Raw genomic sequence first — 23,480 nt, 5'->3', positions numbered from 1 at the left:
GCCTCAGCTGCAGCCAGCTGAGCAGTCAAGGCTGGGTCTATTCTCAATACCTTCTCTGCCCTCTCAACTGGCCCTGCAGCCAGGAGTGGAAGGAAAGGGGTGTTGTGGGCTGAATCATGCCCCGTCCCCCCCCCCAAAGAGACATGCTGAAGTTCTAACCCCTGTGCTGGGAATGTGGCCTTGTTTGGAATAGGGTCTTTCTTTGCAGATGTTCTCAGCTAAGTCACCTGGGGTAGTGGGGTCCTGGCCCTAATTCCTTCGGAGTGGTGTCTCACAAAAGGAGAACAGACAGACAGAGGCCACGTCACATGAGGGAGACAGATGCCCTGTGACAATGTACCTGTACCCCTAGGAATGGCTGGCCCTCTTGGGGCTACAGAAGCTGGAGGAGACGGGAGGGAGTGGGGTCTTCCCTGGAGGCACAGAGAGAGCACGGGCCCGAATTAGGCCCCCAGTCTTCAGACGTGTGAGAAAACAAATTCTTGTGCTTTGAAGCCATTTTGTCATGGCAGCCCTGGAACCCAGCCAATGCTGGCCCCACAGGCCCCTCAGCCCCTCAGCCAGCACTGGCCCCACAGGCCCCTCAGCCCCTCAGCCAGTGCTGGCCCCACAAGCCCTGACGCCTGTCAAGGATAAGCAGTGCAGCTGTGTTCCCACACCGGCGTTGAAGCAGCTCCTCAGAGAGGGAGGGAAGGCGCTTGCAGGGAACACAGAGGGCCTGTGGGCTCCCGGCTGTGTGTCCACACACTGAGCCAAGTGCAAATATCTTTCCTGGGACTTCAGGAGGACCCCACTAGCTGTGGCCATTGGAAGTCCTACACAGGGTCTCTGAGTGGGCACGCGGGACCCCCCTCCCCACCCCTACCGCCCCTAAGCCCAGCCACACCCACGAGGACTTACTTGTCAACCTTCTGGGCGTTTCTTGTCTTTATCCACTCCGGGAAGGTGGACCAGTCACTGGAGGGATGCCAGGGCTCTTGCCCGACAAAGAAGTCTGGGAGGATGGTGCTGCAAAGCACAGACACAGAAAGACCCCCTCCAGAGCAGGCCGAGGACCATCATGAAACAAGAGGCCCAGCTGCTCCCTATCGGGCACCTGCAAGCCTCTGTCTGTGCCCAGCCTCCTCTGCACAGCAGGGACAGTTGGGGGTTGTTGGTGGGACCCGGGCACTTATCCCTTTGGCATACTGAGTGTGGTGTGGGCAGAACCACACCATCAGGGCTGGCTCTGTGTCTGCTCCTGGGCTTGCCTCACCTGCAAGAAGAAATCTGGAGAGCTGAACGGGCAGAAAGTCAAGTCACCTTTTCATTCAAAACTGGGTTTGCACTGAGCGGCAACGGGGGTGGCTAGTGTAGTGGGTTTCTCTGTGTAGGAAAGTGAGGCAGGTGCGCCTGATTTCCAGAGTCAAACTTAAAAAACCAACTTAGATACCCAAACCTACCCACTGCCATTGAGTCGATTCGGACTCATAGCGACCCTATAGGACAGAGTAGAACTGCCCCATAGGCTTCCCAAGGAGCGCCTGGTGGATTCAAACTGCCGACCTTTTGGTTAGCAGCCAAGCTCTAACCACTGCGCCACCAGGGCTCCAGATAGGGAGAGGCTTTATTCACAAGAAAAGACGATGCAGGGGGATGGGGTGGGGGGGCACTGCAGTGGGCAAGGGGCCTACTGCAATAGGGAGAACACTCTGACCATGAGCTCAGCAAGGGTCTTAAGAGGTAGGCAAAACGGGTGTAAAAGTAAACAAGGCTAGAAAGAAGCAGCTGTGGAGAAGGTCCTGCCCTGAGGGCAGCTGCTCTGCGGGAGGGGCAGGCCCTTCAGGAGGGCAGGGTGCTGGCTCAGCTGAGGGGTCAAGGTTCAGGGACCTGGGGAGGGAGGGAAGCTTAACCCGAGTTTGGCCAACAAGCACTTTGATCTGAGTGCTCAGAGAGGCCAGGCATCTCAGTTAATAGTTCACAGGCACAGAGGGGAGCTCAGGGTCTGTGCGTGGCCTTGTCCTGGGTACACAAGCAGCACCATGAGCCTCAGTAAGTCACGGGGGAGGGCATTCTGCTTTCTGGAACACAAAGGTGGGGAGTTCTGTGACCGTCGCTGGTTTTTGGGTCACAGGGATCCAGAAAGTCCAAAGCTGTCACCAGCTCCTCTTTTTAAGACAAGGAGAACCACGCACGGCCTTCTGAGCTTCCGAGGCAGAAATGGCTCCAACCCTTCCATGCCTGGCAACTTCCATCTCCACCAGGGGAAGCTGGGACACAAACAGGCAGGAGCCTCCCCAAGCTGCAACAGCACCCAGCTGACAGGGCAAGCGTTTGGGGTGGTTCTCACAGCACCAATGCCAGAGCCCAGTGGAGCTCAGACACCACTGGATCAGACGGGCCTGCACCTGGACAGCCCAGAGCCCTGCAGCTCACCGAGGCTGAGATCTACCCAGGGCCAAGGTGCTCCAGAGGCCAAGTCTGGGCCCATCCAGAGACGACGGGCCACCCAGGAAGAGCACACCTGGGTCTGGGCCCCCACTAGGACACAAATTCCCAAACTACACTATAGGCCAGGGGTCCCCAGGGCCACACTGGTATATAAAACTCAGTACCCAAGTCTACACTACAGGCCAGGGGCCCCCCGAGGCCACGCTGGGAACCACTCCCAGTAGCCCGAGTCTACACTGCAGGCCAGGGGCCCTTAGGGCCACAATGGAACCACTCCCAGTGACCCGAGTCTACACTGCAGGCCGGAGGGCCACGCTGGGAGCCACTCCCAGCGACCTGAGTCTACACTGCAGGCAAGGTCCCAAGGTCCATGCTGGGAACCACTCCCAGTGACCCTAAGAAGTGAGGGTCCTGCTCTAACAAATACCTACAATGTCGAAGTGGTTTTGGAATTGGGTAATGGGTGGAGGCTGGAAGAGTTTTAAGTTGTCTAATAATAAAAACCTGGATTGCCTTGAAGAGACTGTTGGTAGAATCATGGACGTTAAAGGTGATCCTGCTGAGGGCTGAGAAGGAAGTGAGGCGAACTATATAGAAAGGCTCTATCATCTTAAGAGAATACACACGGCACCAGCAACAGAATGTTGGTAGAAATGTGGACATTAAACGTGCTTCTGATGAGGCTTTAAAAGAAAATGATGACCATGTAATTGGACAACGGAGGAAGACTGGTGCTTTTTATGCAGCGGCAAAGAACTTGACTGAATTATGTTCAAATGTTTGGTGGAAGGAAAAGCTTGTAAGTGATGAACTTGGATATCTGGCTGAGGAGATTTCTAAGCAAGATCTTAAAGAGGCTGTGTGGTTCCTTCCTGCAGCTTATAGTAAAATGCAAAATGAAAGAGATGGACTTAAAAATGAGCTGTGCAAAATGAAAACAGACCTAAAGACATGGAAAATTCTGTTGTACAAACTAAAGACACATGTCCTAGACTGTACACCAAAGATCTGTCTATATAATCTTTTGCTAAAAAAAAATTAAGCCTGTAACTGATAGGTCTAACCAACTACCACAGCAGAAAACCCAACAGCTTAGACTGAAGAGGACAGAGAAAGAAAGAACGCTGTCTGCCTCTTGGAGTTCCACAGGCAGGCAACAGGTCAAAGGAGCAACATCTATTGTCCTCTGAGAAAAGAAAATGATCACCCCTGGAGCAGCTTGGAGATCAGCAGAACTGTTGGAAAGAGCACAGGAATCAGGGCTGCATTGGTTTAAAAGGGTGCGGCCATGGTCTCCTGGATATCAAAGGGTGGGGCCACAGCCTCCTAGGTTCCAAAGAGCTGGATCTTCATCAACTCAGTTCCAGAGTCTGGGGCAGCTCTTAAAACATGCCAGGGAATGGGGCCACAGCCCAAAACTGAGGGGGCAGGGCTACCACGCCCAAAGGGCAGAAGAATGGAGCCTGCCAGGGCTGAAGGGGTGGGCTTGCTACTCAGATGGACTAGGAAAATGGAGCCACCCAAAGCAAAGGGACCAGAGTTGCCATCGAGTGGGCCTAGAAGGCGGAGCTGAAGCCCACGGTCAAGGGGCCCCCACCCAGAACCCAGAGGGTGTAGCCAACACCCAGACTATGGAGAGCAGGGCCTTTGCCCAAATGGTCTCAGAGAACAGAGGTTTATTTTCGAGCCTTAAAAGCAAATGTATATTGTAAGTTGTTCTGCTGGGTTTTGGACTTGCTTGATGCCAGGTATCCCTTCTTTCCCTCCAAATGCTGCCATTTGTAATGGGAATGTCTGCCTTGTGCCTGTTTCACTACTGTGCTTTAGAAACAGATAACCTGTAGTCTGTATTTCACAGGTTCCCGGATGGAGAGGAATTCTGCCCCAGCGTGGAATACGCCTAGGGTCTCACCTATATTGGATTTAGATGATTCAGAAGATGAGATTTTGGACTTGGAGTGGATTTAAGACTTTTGGGATGATGTGATGGAGTGCATGTGTTCTGCATGTGCCAAGGACATGAATTTGGGGGGACTAAAGGGTGGAATGTTACAGATTGAACTGTGTCCCCCAAAATACATGTTGTTCATCCAAACTCCCTGAGGGACCAAACTGCTGGGCTGAGGGCTGTGGGGACCGTGGTCTCGGGGAACAACTAGCTCACCTGGTATAACATAGTTTATAAACAAAATGTTCTACATTCTACTTTGGTGAGTAGCACCTAGGATCTTAAAAGCCTGAGAGCGGCCATCTAGGATACTCCACTGGTCTCACCCCTTCAGGAACAAGGAAGAATGAAGAAAACTAACGATACAAGGGAACGGTTAGTCCAAAGGACTAATGGACCACATTTACCATGGCCTCCACCAGACTAAGTCCAGTATAGCTAGATGGTGCCCAGCTACCACCACTGACTGAGCTGACAGGAATCACAACAGAGGGTCCCAGACAGAGATGGAGAAAAACGTAGGACAAAATTCTAACTCAAAAAAAGAACAGACTTACTGCCCTGACAGTCTGGAGAAACCTGGACAGTATGGCCCCTGGACACCCTTTTAGCTCAGTAATGAAGTCACTCTCGAGGTTCACCCTTCAGCCAAAGATTAGACAGACCCATAAAACAAAACGAGGCTAAAGGGACACACCAGCCCAGCGGCAAGGAGTAGAAGGCAGGAGGGAACAGGAAAGCTGGTAATAGAGAACCCAAGGTCAAGAAGGGAGAGTGCTGACACGTCATGAAGTTGTTAACCAAGATCATAAAACAATATGTGTACTAACTGTTTAATGAGAAATTAGTTTGTTCTGTAAACCTTCATCTAAAGTACAATTAAAAATAAATAAATAAAAGTAAATTAAATGATCTGGGGAAAAAAAGATTTAAAAAAAAAAATAATAATGTGTTGTAAATCCTCACCTCTACGCCTGTGGTTATAAACCCATTGTAGGATGGGTTGTCTAAAAAAAAAAACTTTATGTTACGTTAATGAGGTAGGTATGTCTTGAGTCAATCTGTTTTGAAATATAAAAGAGATTAAACAAGTGAGCAAAGCTTTGATGGAGAAGGAGAGATGCCAAGGGATCAGAAAGTAGAAGCAGAAGAGACAAGGACCTTCCTCCAGAGCAGACAGAGAGAGAAAGCCTTCCCCTAGAGCTAGCACCCTGAATCTGGACTTCTAGCCTCCTAAACTGTGACAAAATGAATTTCTGTTTGTTAAAGCCACTCACTTGTGGTATTCCTGTTATAGCACCACTAAATCACTAAGACCCTGGGGAAACAAAATAGACCACAGATATTTACACGGACTGAAGCAAAGTGCCAGGATTGATACGTACGTGTACCCGTTTGCAGCAATCATGTCAGCCATGTATCTGGTGTTTGGTAGCTGCCAGCCGAAAATGTCCTGGATGACAACCACGGCTCTGCCAGTGTTGATGGAGGGCTTGGTGACGTACGCCTTGATGTGCTCGATCTGGACCTCATGCCCCTGGCCCCCATACTCCATCCTGTGGCCAATGTCGCACGGGCAGGGGTTGGCCTCATTAGCCATGGCAGGGACCTATGTCGGGCTACGGAGAGGACAACACACATTACATTTCAAATGGTGCAATGCTAACGACTCCAAGTGAGCGAAAAGATTATAGGGGAAAAAACCATTTTAACTCCACCCATGGTACTTAATAGGAGTTCCCGGGTGTGCAAACAGTTAACAGACTTGGCTGCTATCCGAAAGGTTGGAGGTTCAAGTCAGCCAAGAGGCTCCTCAGAAGAAAGTCCTGGCAATTAACTTCCAAAAACTCAGTCATTGAAAACCCTATGGAGCACAGTCCCACTGTGAGGCATGTGGGGGCGCCATGAGTCGGAACGGGCTCAACGGCAACTGTTACCTATCCAAGCGTTTATTAGTAAGAGATCAAGGGTAACTCTGGTTCTGGCAACACGGCAGAGGAACACGAACAAGGATCCACGCCCGTTATGAACACCAGGTATGCTGGACTGAAAAGTTACAATGGTACGGCTTGCCGGAAAAAAGACATGACCCAGGAACCAGGGTTGGAGAGGAGGCTGAGAGCCAGAGACCAGGACGGAGCCGGGCAGCATTGCGGCCCTCACATTCAGGAGCCGAGAACTGGGGATCCCGTGCCACCCTGCGTCCATGTGAGTCAGGGATTCGGACCTGGGGCCACACCCACCTCTGGCAATGCCAGGGCCCTCAGAGGGCCACACTTCGAGAACAAATCTAGAGAAACTCCAGCCAGGACTAGGAGCATGGCAAGACAGCACATCTCACTCAAAGTTCTGGGTTGTTGTGGCTGCCGTCCAGTTGGCCCCTGGCTCATGGCGACCCCATGCACAATGGGACAAACTCTGTCCAGTCCTGTGCCATCCCCAGGATTGGCTGTGGATCCACAGGGTTTTCATTGGCTGATTTCAGAAGTAGGTCACCAGGCCTTTGTTCCTAGTCCATTTTAGTCTGGAAGCTCCACTGAAACCTGTTCAGCATAACACCAACACACAGGCCTCCAGTGACAGGTGGTGTCTGCGCCACGGCAACACACAGGCCTCCAGTGACAGGTGGTGTCTGCGCCACAGCAACGCACAGGCCTCCAGTGATAGGTGCTGTCTGCGCCACAGCAACACACAGGCCTCCAGTGACAGGTGGTGTCTGCGCCACGGCAACACACAGGCCTCCAGGGACAGGTGGTGTCTGCCCATGAGGTACATTGGCCGGGAATTGGCCCTCATGGAAGGCGAGAATACTACCACTGAACCACGACTGCCCCCAAGCTCTGGGTAGAAGGGAGAAAAGAAATCAACCCCAAATTTACACTACCCTGCGATACAGCAAGACAGAGGCTGGGAAAGGCACAGAGCAGCCCACCCTGGGCGCAGCTGGCAGAGCAGATACTAATCTGCTTTACAGCAAGACTTCCACAACCCAGGCCAACCTCCTGCCCCTCACCCAGCAGACAGAAGCTTGGGGCAGGAAATGACACACCAGGAAGGGACCCAGCAGGCAATCAATAGGCACAACACGCAGCAGCCGTCTGGGTGAGAAAAGAGCAGAACAATGAGATGGGGTGAAAAAGCGTCATCCATCAGACAGAATGCAAAAGAGAAAAAAAGCCTGCTAACTACAAAGCATAAAATGACGCTGCGGAAATACATCTAAACAAACGTATGCATTAAATCCATGAGGAGACAGATTCTTAAACTGCAGTGTTTTAAATCTACGTCAGCGTTCCATCGGAGAAGAGGGGGTCCAGTCAGGGGGACATGGACACACGGATAAGGTCCTGTCAGGGGCACATGGACACAGGGATGGGGTCCTGTCAGGGGGACACAGACACACGGATAAGGTCCTGTCAGGGAGACATGGACACAGGGATGGGGTCCTGTCAGGGGGACATGGACACATGAATAAGGTCCTGTCAGGGGGACATGGACACAGGGATAAGGTCCTGTCAGGGGGACATGGACACAGGGATGGGGTCCTGTCAGGGAGACATGGACACAGGGATGGGGTCCTGTCAGGGGGACATGGACACAGGGATGGGGTCCTGTCAGGGGGACATGGACACAGGGATGGGGTCCTGTCAGGGGGACATGGACACAGGGGTGGGGTCCTGTCAGGGGGACATGGACACACGGATAAGGTCCTGTCAGGGGGGACATGGACACACGGATAAGGTCCTGTCAGGGGGACACGGATACACGGATAAGGTCCTGTCAGGGGGACACAGACACAGGGATGGGGTCCTGTCAGGGAGACACGGACACAGGGATGGGGTCCTGTCAGGGGGACACGGACACAGGAGTGGGGTCCTGTCGGGGGGACACGGACACAGGGGTGGGGTCCTGTCGGGGGGACATGGACACAGGGGTGGGGTCCTGTCGGGGAGACATGGACACAGGGGTGGGGTCCTGTCGGGGGGACATGGACACAGGGATGGGGTCCTGTCGGGGGGACATGGACACACGGATAAGGTCCTTTCAGGGGGACATGGACACAGGGATGGGGTCCTGTCAGGGGGACATGGACACAGGGGTGGGGTCCTGTCAGGGGGACATAGACACATGGATAAGGTCCTTTCAGGGGGACATAGACACAGGGATGGGGTTCTGTCAGGGGGACATGGACACACGGATAAGGTCCTTTCAGGGGGACATGGACACAGGGATGGGGTTCTGTCAGGGGGACATGGACACACGGATAAGGTCCTGTCAGGGGGACATAGACACAGGGACGGGGTCCTGTCAGGGGGACATGGTCACAGGGATGGGATCCTGTCAGGGGGACACAGACACAGGGATAAGGCCCTTTCAGGGGGACATGGACACAGGGATGGGGTTCTGTCAGGGGGACATGGACACACGGATAAGGTCCTGTCAGGGGGACACAGACACAGGGGTGGGGTCCTGTCAGGGGGACATAGACACACGGATAAGGTCCTTTCAGGGGGACATGGACACACGGATAAGGTCCTGTCAGGGGGACACAGACACAGGGGTGGGGTCCTGTCAGGGGGACATAGACACACGGATAAGGTCCTTTCAGGGGGACATGGACACACGGATAAGGTCCTGTCAGGGGCACATGGACACAGGGATGGGGTCCTGTCAGGGGGACATGGACACACGGAAAAGGTCCTGTCAGGAGGACATGGACACAGGGATGGGGTCCTGTCAGGGGGACATGGACACAGGGGTGGGGTCCTGTCAGGGGGACATGGACACAGGGGTGGGGTCCTGTCAGGGGGACATGGACACACGGATAAGGTCCTGTCAGGGGGACATGGACACAGGGGTGGGGTCCTGTCAGGGGGACATGGACACAGGGGTGGGATCCTGTCAGGGGGACATGGACACACGGATAAGGTCCTTTCAGGGGGACATGGACACAGGGATGGGGTTCTGTCAGGGGGACATGGACACACGGATAAGGTCCTGTCAGGGGGACATAGACACAGGGATGGGGTCCTGTCAGGGGGACATGGTCACAGGGATGGGATCCTGTCAGGGGGACACAGACACAGGGATGGGGTTCTGTCAGGGGGACACAGACACATGGATAAGTTCCTGTCAGGGGGATATAGACACAGGGGTGGGGTCCTGTCAGGGGGACATAGACACACGGATAAGGTCCTTTCAGGGGGACATGGACACAGGGATGGGGTTCTGTCAGGGGGACATGGACACACGGATAAGGTCCTGTCAGGGGCACACGGACACAGGGATGGGGTCCTGTCAGGGGGACATGGACACACGGAAAAGGTCCTGTCAGGAGGACACAGACACAGGGATGGGGTCATGTCAGGGGGACATGGTCACAGGGATGGGGTCCTGTCAGGGGGACATGGAGACACAGATATGGTCCTGTCAGGGGGACATGGACACAGGGATGGGGTCCTGTCAGGGGGACATGGATACACAGATAAGGTCCTGTCAGGGGGACACAGACACAGGGATGGGGTCATGTCAGGGGGACATGGTCACAGGGATGGGGTCCTGTCAGGGGGACATGGACACACAGATAAGGTCCTGTCAGGGGGACATGGACACAAGGATGGGGTCCTGTCAGGGGGACACAGACACAGGGATGGGGTCCTGTCAGGGGGACACAGACACACGGATAAGGTCCTGTCAGGGGGACATGGACACAGGGATGGGGTCCTGTCAGGGGGACATGGACACACGGATAAGGTCCTGTCAGGGGGACATGGACACAGGGATGGGGTCCTGTCAGGAGGACATGGACCCAGGGATGGGGTCCTGTCAGGGGACATGGACACACAGATAAGGTCCTGTCAGGGGGACATAGACATAGGGATGGTGACCTGTCAGGGGGACATGGACACAGGGATGGGGTCCTGTCAGGGGGACATGGACACGCAGATAAGGTCCTGTCAGGGGGACATAGACACAGGGATGGGGTCCTGTCAGCGGGACATGGACACAGGGATGGGGACCTGTCAGGGGGACATGGACATATGGATGGGGTCCTGTCAGGGGGACATGGACACAGGGATGAGGTCCTGTCAGGGGGACATGGACACAGGGATGGGGTCCTGTCCGGGGTACATGGACACAGGGATGAGGTCCTGTCAGGGGGACATGGACACAGGGATAAGGTCCTGTCAGGGGTACATGGACACAGGGACAAAGTCCTGTCAGGTGTACATGGACACAGGGATGAGGTCCTGTCAGGGGGACATGGACACACGGATAAGGTCCTGTCAGGGGGACATGGACACAGGGATGGGGTCCTGTCAGGGGTCCATAGACACAGGGATGAGGCCCTATCAGGGGTCCGTGGACACAGGGATGGGGTCCCGTCACGGGTCCGTGGACACAGGGATGGGGTCCCGTCAGGGGGGACATGGACACAGGGATGAGGTCCTGTCAGGGGGACATGGACACAGGCATGAGGTCCTGTCCGGGAGACATGAACACGGGGATGGGGTCCTGTCAGGGGGACATGGACACAGGAATGGGGTTCTTTCAAGGGGACATGGACACAGGGATGAGGTCCTGTCAAAGGGACACATGAGGTCGTGTCAAGGGGTCCCGTCAGGGGGACATGGAACACAGGGATGGGGTCCCGTCAAGGGACATGGACACAGGGATGTGGTCCCATCAGGGGTCCACGGACACGGGGATGTGATCCCATCAGGGGGACATGGACACAGGGATGTGGTTCTGTCAGGGGGACATGAGCACGGGGATGGGGTCCTGTCAGGGGGACATGGACATGGGGATGGGGTCCTGTCAGGGGTCCATGGACATGGGGATGGGGTCCTGTCAGGGGTCCATGGACATGGGGATGTGATCCCGTCAGGGGGACATGGACACAGGGATGGGGTTCTGTCAGGGGGACATGCAGCACAGGGATGGGATCCTGTCAGCAGGTGTGAGCAGTTCCCCAACTACCCACATATGAACCCACTGTGCAAGTTTCCACGAAGACCACGTTACATGACCACAATGGAGAACTGATTGTAAAAACCGGAAAGATTTAGAATTATGATGAAAACTCTACCTAGCAAAAGTTGATAAAAAATACAGCGGTACCTAGGGGAGCTGCTAACCAGAAGTGGGAGGTTCAAGTCCGCCCGGAGGTGCCTTGGAAAAAAAGCCCTGCTGATCTATCTAGCCATCGCAAACCCACGGAGTGCAGTTCTACTCTGACACACGTCGGGGGGGCCACAAGTTGGAGTCCATTTGACAATAACTGGTCCGATATCTACAATCAGCTGATTCTAGGTAAAGCAGATCACCCTCCACAACCCGGGTGGGCCTCATCCGATCGGTTGAAGGCCTTGGTAAGAACAAAAACTGAGCTTTCCCAAGGGAGAAGGATTGTGTAAACAGACATCCCTTGGGCCATTTCAGACACAAGCCTGCAGGAAGCTCTAGCCTGTCATCTGATCTACACATTTTGGACTTGCCAGTTCCTACAATCTTCTGATCCAATTCCTTAAAATAAACCCCCCTTCTCTTTCTATATATATCTTGTTGGCTCTGTTTCTCTGGAGAATTCTAAGACACCAGAAACCTCACCACTTTGTGCATGCCCTAGAGAAACTCACACCTGTGCCAAGGTGGATATCCCAGGACGTTCTAGGTGGTACTAACTACGACACCAACGACTGGGAGCAATCTAAAGGACCGTCGGGCGAGAGTGGACACATTCTGATTTATTCATAAAAAGCATACTGCATAGCAGCTGAGTGAACAAACTATACCTATTATTTACCAACAACGCTATGTAAAAGGCAACTGCTTTTCTGACACCATGTCAATGTTAAAAAACAAAAACTATGCATATTTGATTACTAAATGTATGTTAAAAAGCTAAGCTGTCACCTTGAAGGCTAAGGTGCGTCTGACCCAAGCCACGGTGTTTTCAATCACCTCAATGGCGTGAGAAAGTTGCATGATGAATAAGGAAGACCGAAGAAGAATTGACACGTTTGAATTATGGTGTTGGCGAAGAATCTTAAATATACCATGGACAGTCAGAAGAATGAACAAATCTGTCTTGGGAGAAGTACAACCAGAGCATTCCTTAGAAGCAAGGATGGCGAGACTGCGTCTTACATACTTTGGACATGTTGTCAGGAGGGACCAGTCCCTGGAGAAGGACATCATGCTTGGCAGAGTACAGGGTCAGCGGAAAAGAGGAAGACCCTCAACGAGATGGACTGACACAGCGGCTGCAATAATGGGCTCAAACATAGCAAAAATCGTGAGGATGGCGCAGGAGCGGGCGGTGCTTCGTTCTGTTGTACTCAGGGTCGCTATGAGTTGGAACCAACTCGACGGCACCTAACAACAACAACAAATGTGTGTGGTAAAAGTATGACACCAACACCAAGACAGCAGGACGGGGGAAGGGAAAGAGATGGCACTTCCTGACTGGCTGTATGTGTTACATTTTATTTCCTTTGAATTTTTTATTTGAAGTACAAAGGACAAAATGTTAACATGTTTTAAATCTGGGTGATGTGAATATGGGTGACTGGCACATTATTTCCTGTACTTTCGTGAACATTCTAAATATTTTATAATTAGAGGTAAAACAGTTAAATTGTAAGGAGAGACAAGTTAATAGCTAGTTACTTGATGGGAGATCATTTTACTGTTTTCAAGGTTTTTTCATAAGCCACATTTTAAAAACCAGTTGCTGTCGCGTGGACTCCAACTCATGGTGACCCCGTGTGTGTCAGAGTAGAACTGCACTCCACAGGGTTTGCAATGGCTGGTTTTTCAGAAGCAGATTCCGAGGCGCCGCTGGTGGCTTCAAGCCTCCGCCCCTTGGGTGTGCAGCCCAGCGTGTCCTCCATCTGCACTGCCCAGGGACAACACGAAGCGCCAACAGAGGTCACTACAGAGAGGCACACAGCAACCCAGGACCAGCAGCAGCAGGCTTCATGCCCAGCCGCACTGCCTGCTGAGAACCAGTGCTAGGCGATGTCTCACCTGGCTGGCCCACGAGGACCTGGGGCACAAGAAGTCCTGGCCGTTGCCAGGCAGCCACTCTCCAACGGGCACCTTTACCCCAGCGGGTCACGGAGGCGCACCACAAGGTTATTCACCCACCAGAAGGGGCGTGGCCAGGAGAGTTGAGGGATGTGCCCATAGAAGGCTGGAGCCCTGCCCAGACCTTCACGTGGGCAGAAGGTGCTGGGCCAGGTCCACTGCAGGTGGGTGGAGACGGCACCTCTCCTGACCACCCTGGGCAGCCCTGCAGAGCGCCCTGTGCTGACAGGACTTTGGGCTTTGTTTTTTCAAAATCATATATTTGTTCAAAGACATTTTTTCAGAAAAGAGCAAACCCATGGCTCTCATGCAGATAGGAAAACAAATATGTGGAAAGGATTCCGTTTTACTCACACGATAGGAGGGAACCAGACAGATGTTATCACTGGTTCGATGGAAGAGTCAAAAGATCACAAATTGCTATGGAATAAATGACCAATAAACAACATCGTGATAAATGAAGAAATGACTGAGGTTGTCAAGCATGTCATTTTACTTGAATCCACAATCTACGCCCATGGAGGTAGCAGTCAAGAAATCAAATGCCATCTATGCAAAGCCAACAGCCAGCATCATTCTAAATGGAGAGAGCCTGAAAGCATTTCCCTTGAGAACGGGAACCAGACAAGGATGCCCTTTATCACCGCTCTTATTCAACATTGTGCTAGAAGTCCTAGCCAGAGCAATTAGGCTAGACAAAGAAATAAAGGGCATCCGGATTGGCAAGGAGGAAGTAAAATTATCTCTATTTGCAGATGACATGATCTTATACGCAGAAAACCCTAAGGAATCCTCCAGAAAACTACTGAAACTAATAGAAGAGTTTGGCAGAGTCTCAGGTTATAAGATAAACATACAAAAATCACTTGCATTCCTCTACATCAACAAAAAGAACATTGAAGAGGAAATAACCAAATCAATACCATTCACAGTAGCCCCCAAGAAGATAAAATACTTAGGAATAAATCGTACCAAGGATGTAAAAGACCTATACAAAGAAAACTACAAAGCTCTACTACAAGAAATTCAAAAGGACATACTTAAGTGGAAAAACATACCTTGCTCATGGATAGGAAGACTTAACATAGTAAAAATGTCTATTCTACCAAAAGCCATCTATACATACAATACACTTCCGATCCAAATTCCAATGTCATTTTTTAAGGTGATAGAGAAACAAATCACCAACTTCATATGGAAGGGAAAGAAGCCCCGGATAAGCAAAGCATTACTGAAAAAGAAGAACAAAGTGGGAGGCCTCACTCTACCTGATTTCAGAACCTATTATACAGCCACAGTAGTCAAAACAGCCTGGTACTGGTACAACAACAGACACATAGACCAGTGGAACAGAACTGAGAACCCAGATATAAATCCATCCACATATGAGCAGCTGATATTTGACAAAGGCCCAGTGTCAGTTAATTGGGGAAAAGATACTCTTTTTAACAAATGGTGCTGGCATAACTGGATATCCACTTGCAAAAAAATGAAACAGGACCCATACTGCACACCGTGCACAAAAACTAACTCCAAGTGGATCAAAGACCTAAACATAAAGACTAAAACGATAAAGATCATGGAAGAAAAAATAGGGACAACCTTAGGAGCCCTAATACAAGGCATAAACAGAATACAAAACATTACCAAAAATGACGAAGAGAAACCAGATAACTGGGAGCTCCTAAAAATCAAACACCTATGCTCATCTGAAGACTTCACCAAAAGAGTAAAAAGACCACCTACAGACTGGGAAAGAATTTTCAGCTATGACATCTCCGACCAGCGCCTCATCTCTAAAATCTATATGATTTTGTCAAAACTCAACCACAGAAAGACAAACAACCCAATCAAGAAGTGGGCAAAGGATATGAACACGCACTTCACTAAAGAAGATATTCAGGCAGCTAACAGATACATGAGAAAATGCTCTCGATCATTAGCCATTAGAGAAATACAAATTAAAACTACGATGAGATTCCACCTCACTCCAACAAGGCTGGCATTAATCCAAAAAACACAAAATAATAAATGTTGGAGAGGCTGCGGAGAGATTGGAACTCTTATACACTGCTGGTGGGAATGTAAAATGGTACAACCACTTTGGAAATCTATCTGGCGTTTTCTTAAAAAGTTAGAAATAGAACTACCATACAACCCAGAAATCCCACTCCTCGGAATATACCCTAGAGAAATAAGAGCCTTCACACGAACAGATATATGCACACCCATGTTTACTGCAGCTCTGTTTACAATAGCAAAAAGCTGGAAGCAACCAAGGTGTCCATCAACGGATGAATGGTTAAATAAACTGTGGTATATTCACACAATGGAATACTACGCATAGATAAAAGAACAGTGACGAATCTGTGAAACATTTCATAACATGGAGGAACCTGGAAGGCATTATGCTGAGAGAAATTAGTCAGAGGCAAAAGGACAAATATCGTATAAGACCACTATTATAAGATCTTGAGAAATGGTATAAACTGAGAAGAACACATACTTTTGTGGTTACGAGGCGGGGAGGGAGGGAGGGTGGGAGAGGGTTTTTTACTGATTAGTTAGTAGCTAAGAACTGCTTTAGGTGAAGGGAAGGACAATACTCAATACATGGAAGGTCAGCTCAACTGGACTGGACCAAAAGCAAAGAAGTTTCCGGGATAAACTGAATGCTTCAAAGGTCAGCGGAGCAATGGCGGGGGTTTGGGGACCATGGTTTAAGGGGACTTCTAAGTCAACTGGCAAAATAATTCTATTATGAAAACATTCTGCATCCCACTTTGAAATGTGGTGTCTGGGGTCTTAAATGCTAACAAGCGGCCAACTAAGACGCATCAATTGGTCTCAACCCACCTGGAGCAAAGGAGAATGAAGAACACCAAGGTCACACGACAACTAAGAGCCCAAGAGACAGAAAGGGCCACATGAACCAGACACCTACATCATCCTGAGACCAGAAGAACTAGTTGGTGCCCAGCCACAACCGATGACTGCCCTGACAGGGAGCACAACAGAGAACCCCTGAGGGAGCAGGAGATCAGTGGGATGCAGACCCCAAATTCTCATAAAAAGACCACACTTAATGGTCTGACTGAGACTAGAGGAATCCCGGCGGTCATGGTCCCCAAACCTTCTGTTGGCCCAGGACAGGAACCATCCCCGAAGACAACTCATCTGACATGAAAGGGACTGGACAGTGGGTAGGAGAGAGATGCTGATGAAGAGTGAGCTAATTATATCAGGTGGACACTTGAGACTGTGTTGGCATCTCCTGTCTGGTGGGGGGATGGGAGGATAGAGAGAGTTGGAAGCTGGCAAAACTGTCACGAAAGGAGAGACTGGAAGGGCTGACTCATTAGGGGGAGAGCAAGTGGGAGTACAGGGTAAGGTGTATATAAATTTATATGTGACAGTCTGACTTGATTTGTAAATGTTCACTTGAAGCTCAATAAAAGTTAATAAAGAAAAAAAAGAAATCAAATGCCATATTGCATTGGGCAAAAATGCTGCAAAATACCTCTTTAAAGTGTTAAAAAGCAACAACGTCACCTTGAGGACTAAGGTGCACCTGACCCAAGCCATGGTGTTTTCAATTGCCTCGTATGTACGGGAAAGCTAGATGATGAATAAGGAAGACCAAAGAATTGACGCCTTTGAATTGTGGTGTTGGCGAAGAATATCGAATATACTATGGACTGACAAAAGAACGAACAAATCTGTTTTAGAAGACGTACAGCCAGACGTTCCCTAGAAACAAGGATGGTGAGACTACATCTCACATACTCTGGACATGTTGTCAGGAGGGACCAGTCCCTGGAGAAGGACATTGTGCTTGGTAAAGTAGAGGGTCAGCGAAAAAGAGGAAGGCCCTCAAGGAGATGGACTGACACAGGCTGTAACAATGAGCTCATAGCAATGATTCTGAGGCTGGCGCAGGACTGGGCGGTGTTCCGTTTTGTCGTATGGGGGATCGCTACGAGTTGCAACCGACTTGACAGTACCTAACCTAACAACAAAGGAACGCTGGGGCAGTGTTGTTTCACTGGTAAAACCCCTTCCTTCCACGTGGGAGACACCGATTCCAATCCCACCTGAGGCACCTCGTGCGCAGCCACCTCCCGTCTGTCAGTGGGGGCTCGTATACTGCTATGACGCTGAACAGGTTTCGGCGAAGCTTGCAGGCTAAGATGGACTAGGAAGAAAGGCCTAGAGACTGACTTCCAGAAATCAGCCAAAGAAAACCCTATGGACCACAATGGTCCAACCTGAAATGGATCATAGGAATGGTGCAGGACAGGGCAGCGTTTCCTTTGGTTGCATATGGGGTCACCACAAGTCGGGGGCCAGCTAGATGGCAGCTAACAACAGCAGCAAAGGAGTGCCGAGTGGAACTGCAGACAGAGACTAAGCTGATTTCTCCACGGATGCAGAGGAAGCCAATCAAACCTCCACCAGACAGCACAGAAGAGCGGGCTGGACTCAGAGGCCCCAGGGCCCTCTGCAGATGGTGCCCGCGTTTCCATGGAAACACAAAGGGTCTGTCTATTCAGTGCGGGTCCTGCTGTGTGGGATGATGGCAGGGGATACAGAGCTTCACAGGATGTGGCGCGGTCCTAGAAGGCTCTTTTGTGCCACAGCAGATGTGCTGGGGACACATGGCCCACCCCAGACCCGGCCCCTGGTCCCCACAGGCACAGCCCCTGGAATTTGGGGCACTCCTCGTGGCTCTGACAGTGCTGGATCTTATCTGAGTCCTGAGAGCCTGGAAAACATCACCAGTGAGGAGGTCCCCCCACACTCTGTATTTTGGAAAATGGAGTACTGCAAAGAACCCCCCTTCCCATATGACCCAACAAGACTCACAGCACCCCTTGTGCACCCAGGACAAGGACACGCACAGACCCTGAGCTCCCCTCCTTGCCTGTGAACGATTAACTGGGCTGCCTGGCCTCACCGAGCACTCAGAACAAAGTGCTTGTTGGCCAAACTCGGGTTAAGCCTCCCCTCCTCCCCAGGTCCCTGAACCTTGACCCCTCAGCTGAGCCAGCACCCAGCCCTCCTGAAGGGCCCCTCTCTCCCAGAGAACAGCTTGACCTCAGGGTAGAACATTTACCCAGTTCTATCCTTGTTCCTGGTGGCACAGTGGTTAGGAGCTCAGCTGCTAACCAAAAGGCTGGCAGTTCGAATCCACCAGGCACTCCTTGGAAACCCTGTGGAGCAGTTCCGCCTCTGTCCTATAAGGTCACTATGAGTTGGAATCAACTCGACAGCAAAGGGTTTGGTTTGGTTTGATTTTTACCCTTGTTCCAATCACTGGCTGCGGTCGAGTCACTCTGACTCATGTTATCTCCACGTGTGCAGAGTAGGACTGTGCTCCGTAGGGTTCTCAGTGGCTGGTTTTTCAGAAGTAGGTAGCCAGGCCTTTCCTCCGAGGCACCCCTGGATGGAATCGAACCTCTAACCTTTCAGTTACCAGGCAAGCACGTTAGCCATTTGCACTCCTCTGTAAGGGTCACGGAAACCCTGGTGGCGTAGTGGTTAAGTGCTACGGCTGCTAACGCGCTCCTTGGAAGCTCTATGGGGCCGTTCTACTCTGTCCTGTAGGGTTGCTATGAGTTGGAATCGACTCGACGGCAGTGGTTTTTTGGTTTTGGATAACGGTCACTGTGAGTCAGAATTGACTCAACAGCCCCAGGTTTCATAAGGCACCCTGGTGGCAAAGTGGTTAAGAGCTCAGGCTACTAATCAAAAGGTTGGCATTTCAAGTCCACCAGTCACTCCTTAGAAATCCTACAGGGCAATTAATTCTACTCTGTCCTACAGGATCACTATGAGTCGGAACTGGGTCAACAGCAGCGGGTTTGTTTTCTTCTTTATAAGGAGCCCTGGTGGCTCAATGGTTAAAGCACTCGGCTGCTAACCTAAAGGCTGGTGGTTTGAGCACACTGGCAGATGTGGCAGTCTGCTTCCGTGAAGATTAGAGCCTTGGAAACCGTACGGGGCAATTTCACTCTGTCCTATCAGGTCACTATGGAGCCCTGGTACTGCAGAGGTTTAAAGCTCGGCTGCTAACCAAAAGGTCAGCAGTTCGAATCTACCAGCCGCTCCTTGGAAACTCTATGGGGCAGTTCTAATCTGTCCACAGGGTAGCTTTGAGTCAGAACCGACTCCACGGCAGTGGGTTTGGTTTTGGTATAAAAGAAGAACTCTTTTTGACTAACACTTGAGGCACTTCCTTATGTTAGAGTCCTACTGCAACAGCCCCGCTGCCCTACTGCTGAGTCTCCCCTGCCCCCACGTCCACCCCATAATAATACTTTTGAATGAAGTCCTTCCTTACTAAACCCAGGAGCCCTGGTCTCATACTGCTTAAAAGTGCTCGGCTGCTAATCAAAAGGTAGGTGGTTCAAACTCACCAGCAGCTCCAAGGGAGAAAGATGTGGCAGTCTTCTTCCGTAAAGGTTACAGCCTTGGAAACCCGGTGGGGCAGTCCTACTCTGTCCTATATGGTGGCTATGTGACGGAATTGTCTCTGCGACAGGGGGTTTGGTTTGGTTGGTTTCACCAAGCCCACATAGATAGGACACACCGTGAGACACTGGGCTGGCACAACCCTGGGCAGTGCCCATAGCGCAGGCATCACGCCAGCTGGCAACTCCCCACGTGCAGGCACAGAGCCAGCCACCTCCATCTGCACAGGTTCACTAGCCCACCCTCTGGGGGACTTTATGGCCCCCGCCTCAGCCCACAGAGGTGCCTCAGCAAGAATACCAGCCAGGACCCTTGGGGACCACTGGAAGCGGGCACGTCGGACCTCCAGCTCCTCCTCTCATCAGGTAGACCTTCTTGGAGGTTCTCTTCCTCTACAAACTCACGCTTCCTAACTTCTTTTTTGAGCTGATGATAACATCTGCCTGGTCCCTCCTTAGGAGTAAAACAAAGCCTCTAACACACGTTCCTGTTTACATCCGCATGAGAGCCATGATTTTACTTCTCCTGGAAACGATCCTTTAACATGTGATCGAGCAGCATTCCCTTTTCCCAGGGGACATCAGAAAGAGGAGAAATGGATCATAAGGTACTGTCCTGCCTTCTTACCTCCAGGATTTAAAGAACTCAGTGATCAGGCTTCCCAAAGCAACCCAGTCCTCTAACAGAAATAGACAACACAGATTTCGAGGAGCCAGGCGACAGCTGTGGATGGGGCTGTGACAAGCTAAGAAATGCAGAAATAAACAAACACTTCGCCACTGAGCTGATTCTGACTCACAGCAACCCTATACGACAGAGTAGAACTGCCCCACTGGGTTTCCAAGGAGCAGCTGGGGGATTCAAACTGCCGAACTTTTGGTTAGCAGCTGAGCTCTTAACCACTGTGCCACTAGGGCTCCGTGGGAACTTAAGAGATTGGGAGATAGGAGCCGCCTGCAAGCCCAGCAAGGGCTCTGGCCACAGGTAAGGCAGCAGGGTGGTGACACAGGAGGGCAAGGTGCAGTGGGAGAGAGGCCGGGAGGCAGCGTTTGCCCTTTATCGGATTTAAACACTGTAGAAACGCTAGTGAGAACTGGTTTTCAATTTTGCAGGCAGGAAGGCGGGCCCCTGCTTGCCTTCGGCAAGTCTATGGACTTCAGCTCTCCACATACTTACTTTCCAGCAACCACATTTGTATTTTCTGTAGGGTTTATGATCCCAAAAAACCAAACCAGTTGCTGTAGAGTTGACTTCAACTCATGGTGACCCCATGTGTGTCACTGTAGAACTGTGCTCCACAGGGTTTTCAATGGCTGATATTTTGAAAGTATACAGCCAGGCCTTTCTTCCAAGGTACATCTGGGTGGACTTGAACCTCCAACGTTTCCATCTTAACCATTTATGCCACTCAAAGACTGAAGTGCAGGGGAGCCAGTGTGACTTAGAAAGGTAGAGGTGGGGAACACAGCTGGCCCCCTGCAGCTCCTTAGAGAGGCCAGGCACATACCCCTTTGGCCTTTGCTCTGGCTGGTTCCTGGGTCAGGATGCCCTTTACCATACCCCAGGGCTCACTCATATACAAGTTAAACAACAAGATGGCACCTTTTTTTTTTTTTTTAAGATGGCATTTTCCATCTCAAATAAACATAAACTGCAGGTAGCCAAAGGAATCAAGGCCTGGGGGAGGATGACGCGTTTCTCTGTCCCCGCCACACAGCTGGGGGCAAATAAACTGCACAAATCTTTCTGGGCAACAGGTGCCCAGAGCCTTAGGACATGATGTCACACCCCTGGCCCCGGGCCTCCTCTTCACGACCCATGGCTGGAAACATTGCCAACAGCATGAAAATGATCTTGATGCAAATAAGCCCGTTTGTCCACAGTTTTGGTCAAAACCACGCAATCAAAATGTCCAACGTGGGAAACACTTTCAAAGGGTATTTAACGGCATGGAGGAAAGGCAGTGTTAAAAGGAACCCTTGTTTACACACACTAGGATTCCAGCTGTTTTTAAGCAGGTACGGCTAGTCGCCGACAGGCAGGTACAGCGGGTGTGGGTGCGCTTCTGCCAGGACCAGGCGGGACTTGGGTGACAGGGGAGAGGCGCTCCATCAGCTGGCCCAGGAGGTTACTCACCTGGCACGTGCCAGAGACCGTATTTGCTGATACAAAGGCGCGCGCACGGCAGCCCCGCAGAGCCGCCCCTCTCCCCGGTGGAGCGCACCTGCTTCGTCCTCAAAACTGCTTCCCCCCGCGCGGGGCGACACCCAGCGTGGGCAGGGCCCAGGGCACAGTCACGGGCCCACCGAGGGGGAGGCGCCTCTTCTCGGACGGGAAGTGGACGCGGTGACCCAGGAAGGCGGGGTCTGCAGAGGGACCAGTCTGGCCTCCCGGGAATGCTGGGGGGGGGGCATGGAGGGAGGAAGAGGAAGGAGGAGGAGGAGGGAGAAGAGCGGAGGCGGGAGAGGAGGGGGGAGAGGGAGGGGAGAGGAGAGGAGGGAGGGAGGAGGAGGGGAGAGGAGAGGAGGGGGAGGGGAGAGGAGAGAAGGGAGGGAGGGGTGAGAGAAGGGTGACCGGAAGGGGGAGGGGAGAGGAGAGGAGGGAGGGAGGTGAGAGAGGAAAGGAGGAGGGAGGGGCGAGGGGAGGAAGGGGACCGGAAGGGGGATGGGTGTGGAGAGGAGGAGGGAGGGGCGAGAGAAGAAGGGTGACCGGAAGAGGGAGGGGTGAGGAGAGGAGAAGGGCGACCGGAAGGGGGGGTGAGGAGAGGAGAAGGGTGACCGGAAGCGGGAGGGGTGAGGAGAGGAGAAGGGTGGCCGGAAGCGGGAGGGGTGAGGAGAGGAGAAGGGTGACCAGAAGGGGGAGCAGGGGCAGCGCGGAGGCCGGCCCATCATTGATCTACGTCGTCTGCTGCAGAGCTCAAGGAGGCTGGTTTTTAAAATAAATGATGGCGTGTCTCTCGCTGCTCCCCCCCCCCCCGTTTTGTCTGGTCAGCTGACTGAGGCCACAGAGAAGCCCAGAAAGAGAATGGGGAAGTGCTCCTGAGGAAAGCAGGTGGCAGCCGCGGAGGGAAGGCAGCTTCCCTCGGCCCCAGGAGTTTCACCGGAAAACCCGAGGCCTGGCGTTTGAAGCTCATTTGTTTCCACGCTTTTACTTGGGAATTTCAGGTTGGGGATGACTTTTTCCTTGGATCTTTTCTCCGGATAGGAGGTAAATCAATGACATAAAATATATTACTGGGATATGGTTTGTGATACTTGTGAAGAAAAACAAGTGTCAGGATTGGAGGAAGACCCATTAACAACCTGTGATATGCAGATGACACAGCCTTGCCTGCTGCAAGTAGAGAGGACTTGAAGCACTTATTAATGAAGATCAAAGGTCGCAGCTTTCAGTACAGATAACACCTCAACATCCAAACCCACTGCCAGCCAGTCTATTCCAACTCATAACAACCCCACAGGACAGAGTAGAGCTGCCCCGGAGTTCCCAAGGAGCACCCAGTGGATTCAAACTGCCGACCTTCTGGTTAGCAGCT

General features: G+C 51.7%; 2 protein-coding genes across 2 annotated transcripts in view; both read right to left on the bottom strand.

Annotated features, from left to right (window-relative positions):
* The window catches only part of CMBL (carboxymethylenebutenolidase homolog), a 39,817-nt gene extending 17,426 nt beyond the window's left edge, over positions 1-22,391 (bottom strand). The window contains exons 1-3 of the mRNA XM_064270385.1: positions 22,082-22,391; positions 5,764-5,997; positions 901-1,008 (exon numbers count right to left, since the gene is read on the bottom strand). Of these exons, the coding sequence (XP_064126455.1) occupies positions 901-1,008; positions 5,764-5,978 (323 nt within the window). The 5' untranslated portion in view covers positions 5,979-5,997; positions 22,082-22,391. The remainder of the gene's footprint in view (positions 1-900; positions 1,009-5,763; positions 5,998-22,081) is intronic.
* Positions 8,225-11,033, bottom strand: LOC135230416 (uncharacterized; the record flags this gene model as incomplete). Its single annotated transcript, XM_064279676.1, has 2 exons — positions 8,225-8,419; positions 10,056-11,033. Coding segments are annotated over 2 exons (1,173 nt in total), but the record flags the coding sequence as incomplete, so codon positions are not given.
* Positions 22,392-23,480: the final 1,089 nt, after the last annotated feature.

The sequence above is a fragment of the Loxodonta africana genome, chromosome 2, assembly GCF_030014295.1.
Source record: "Loxodonta africana isolate mLoxAfr1 chromosome 2, mLoxAfr1.hap2, whole genome shotgun sequence".
NCBI lineage: Eukaryota > Metazoa > Chordata > Mammalia > Proboscidea > Elephantidae > Loxodonta > Loxodonta africana.
The sequence above is the reverse complement of the archived record's forward strand: the minus strand, read 5'-3'. Positions and strand labels throughout refer to the sequence as shown.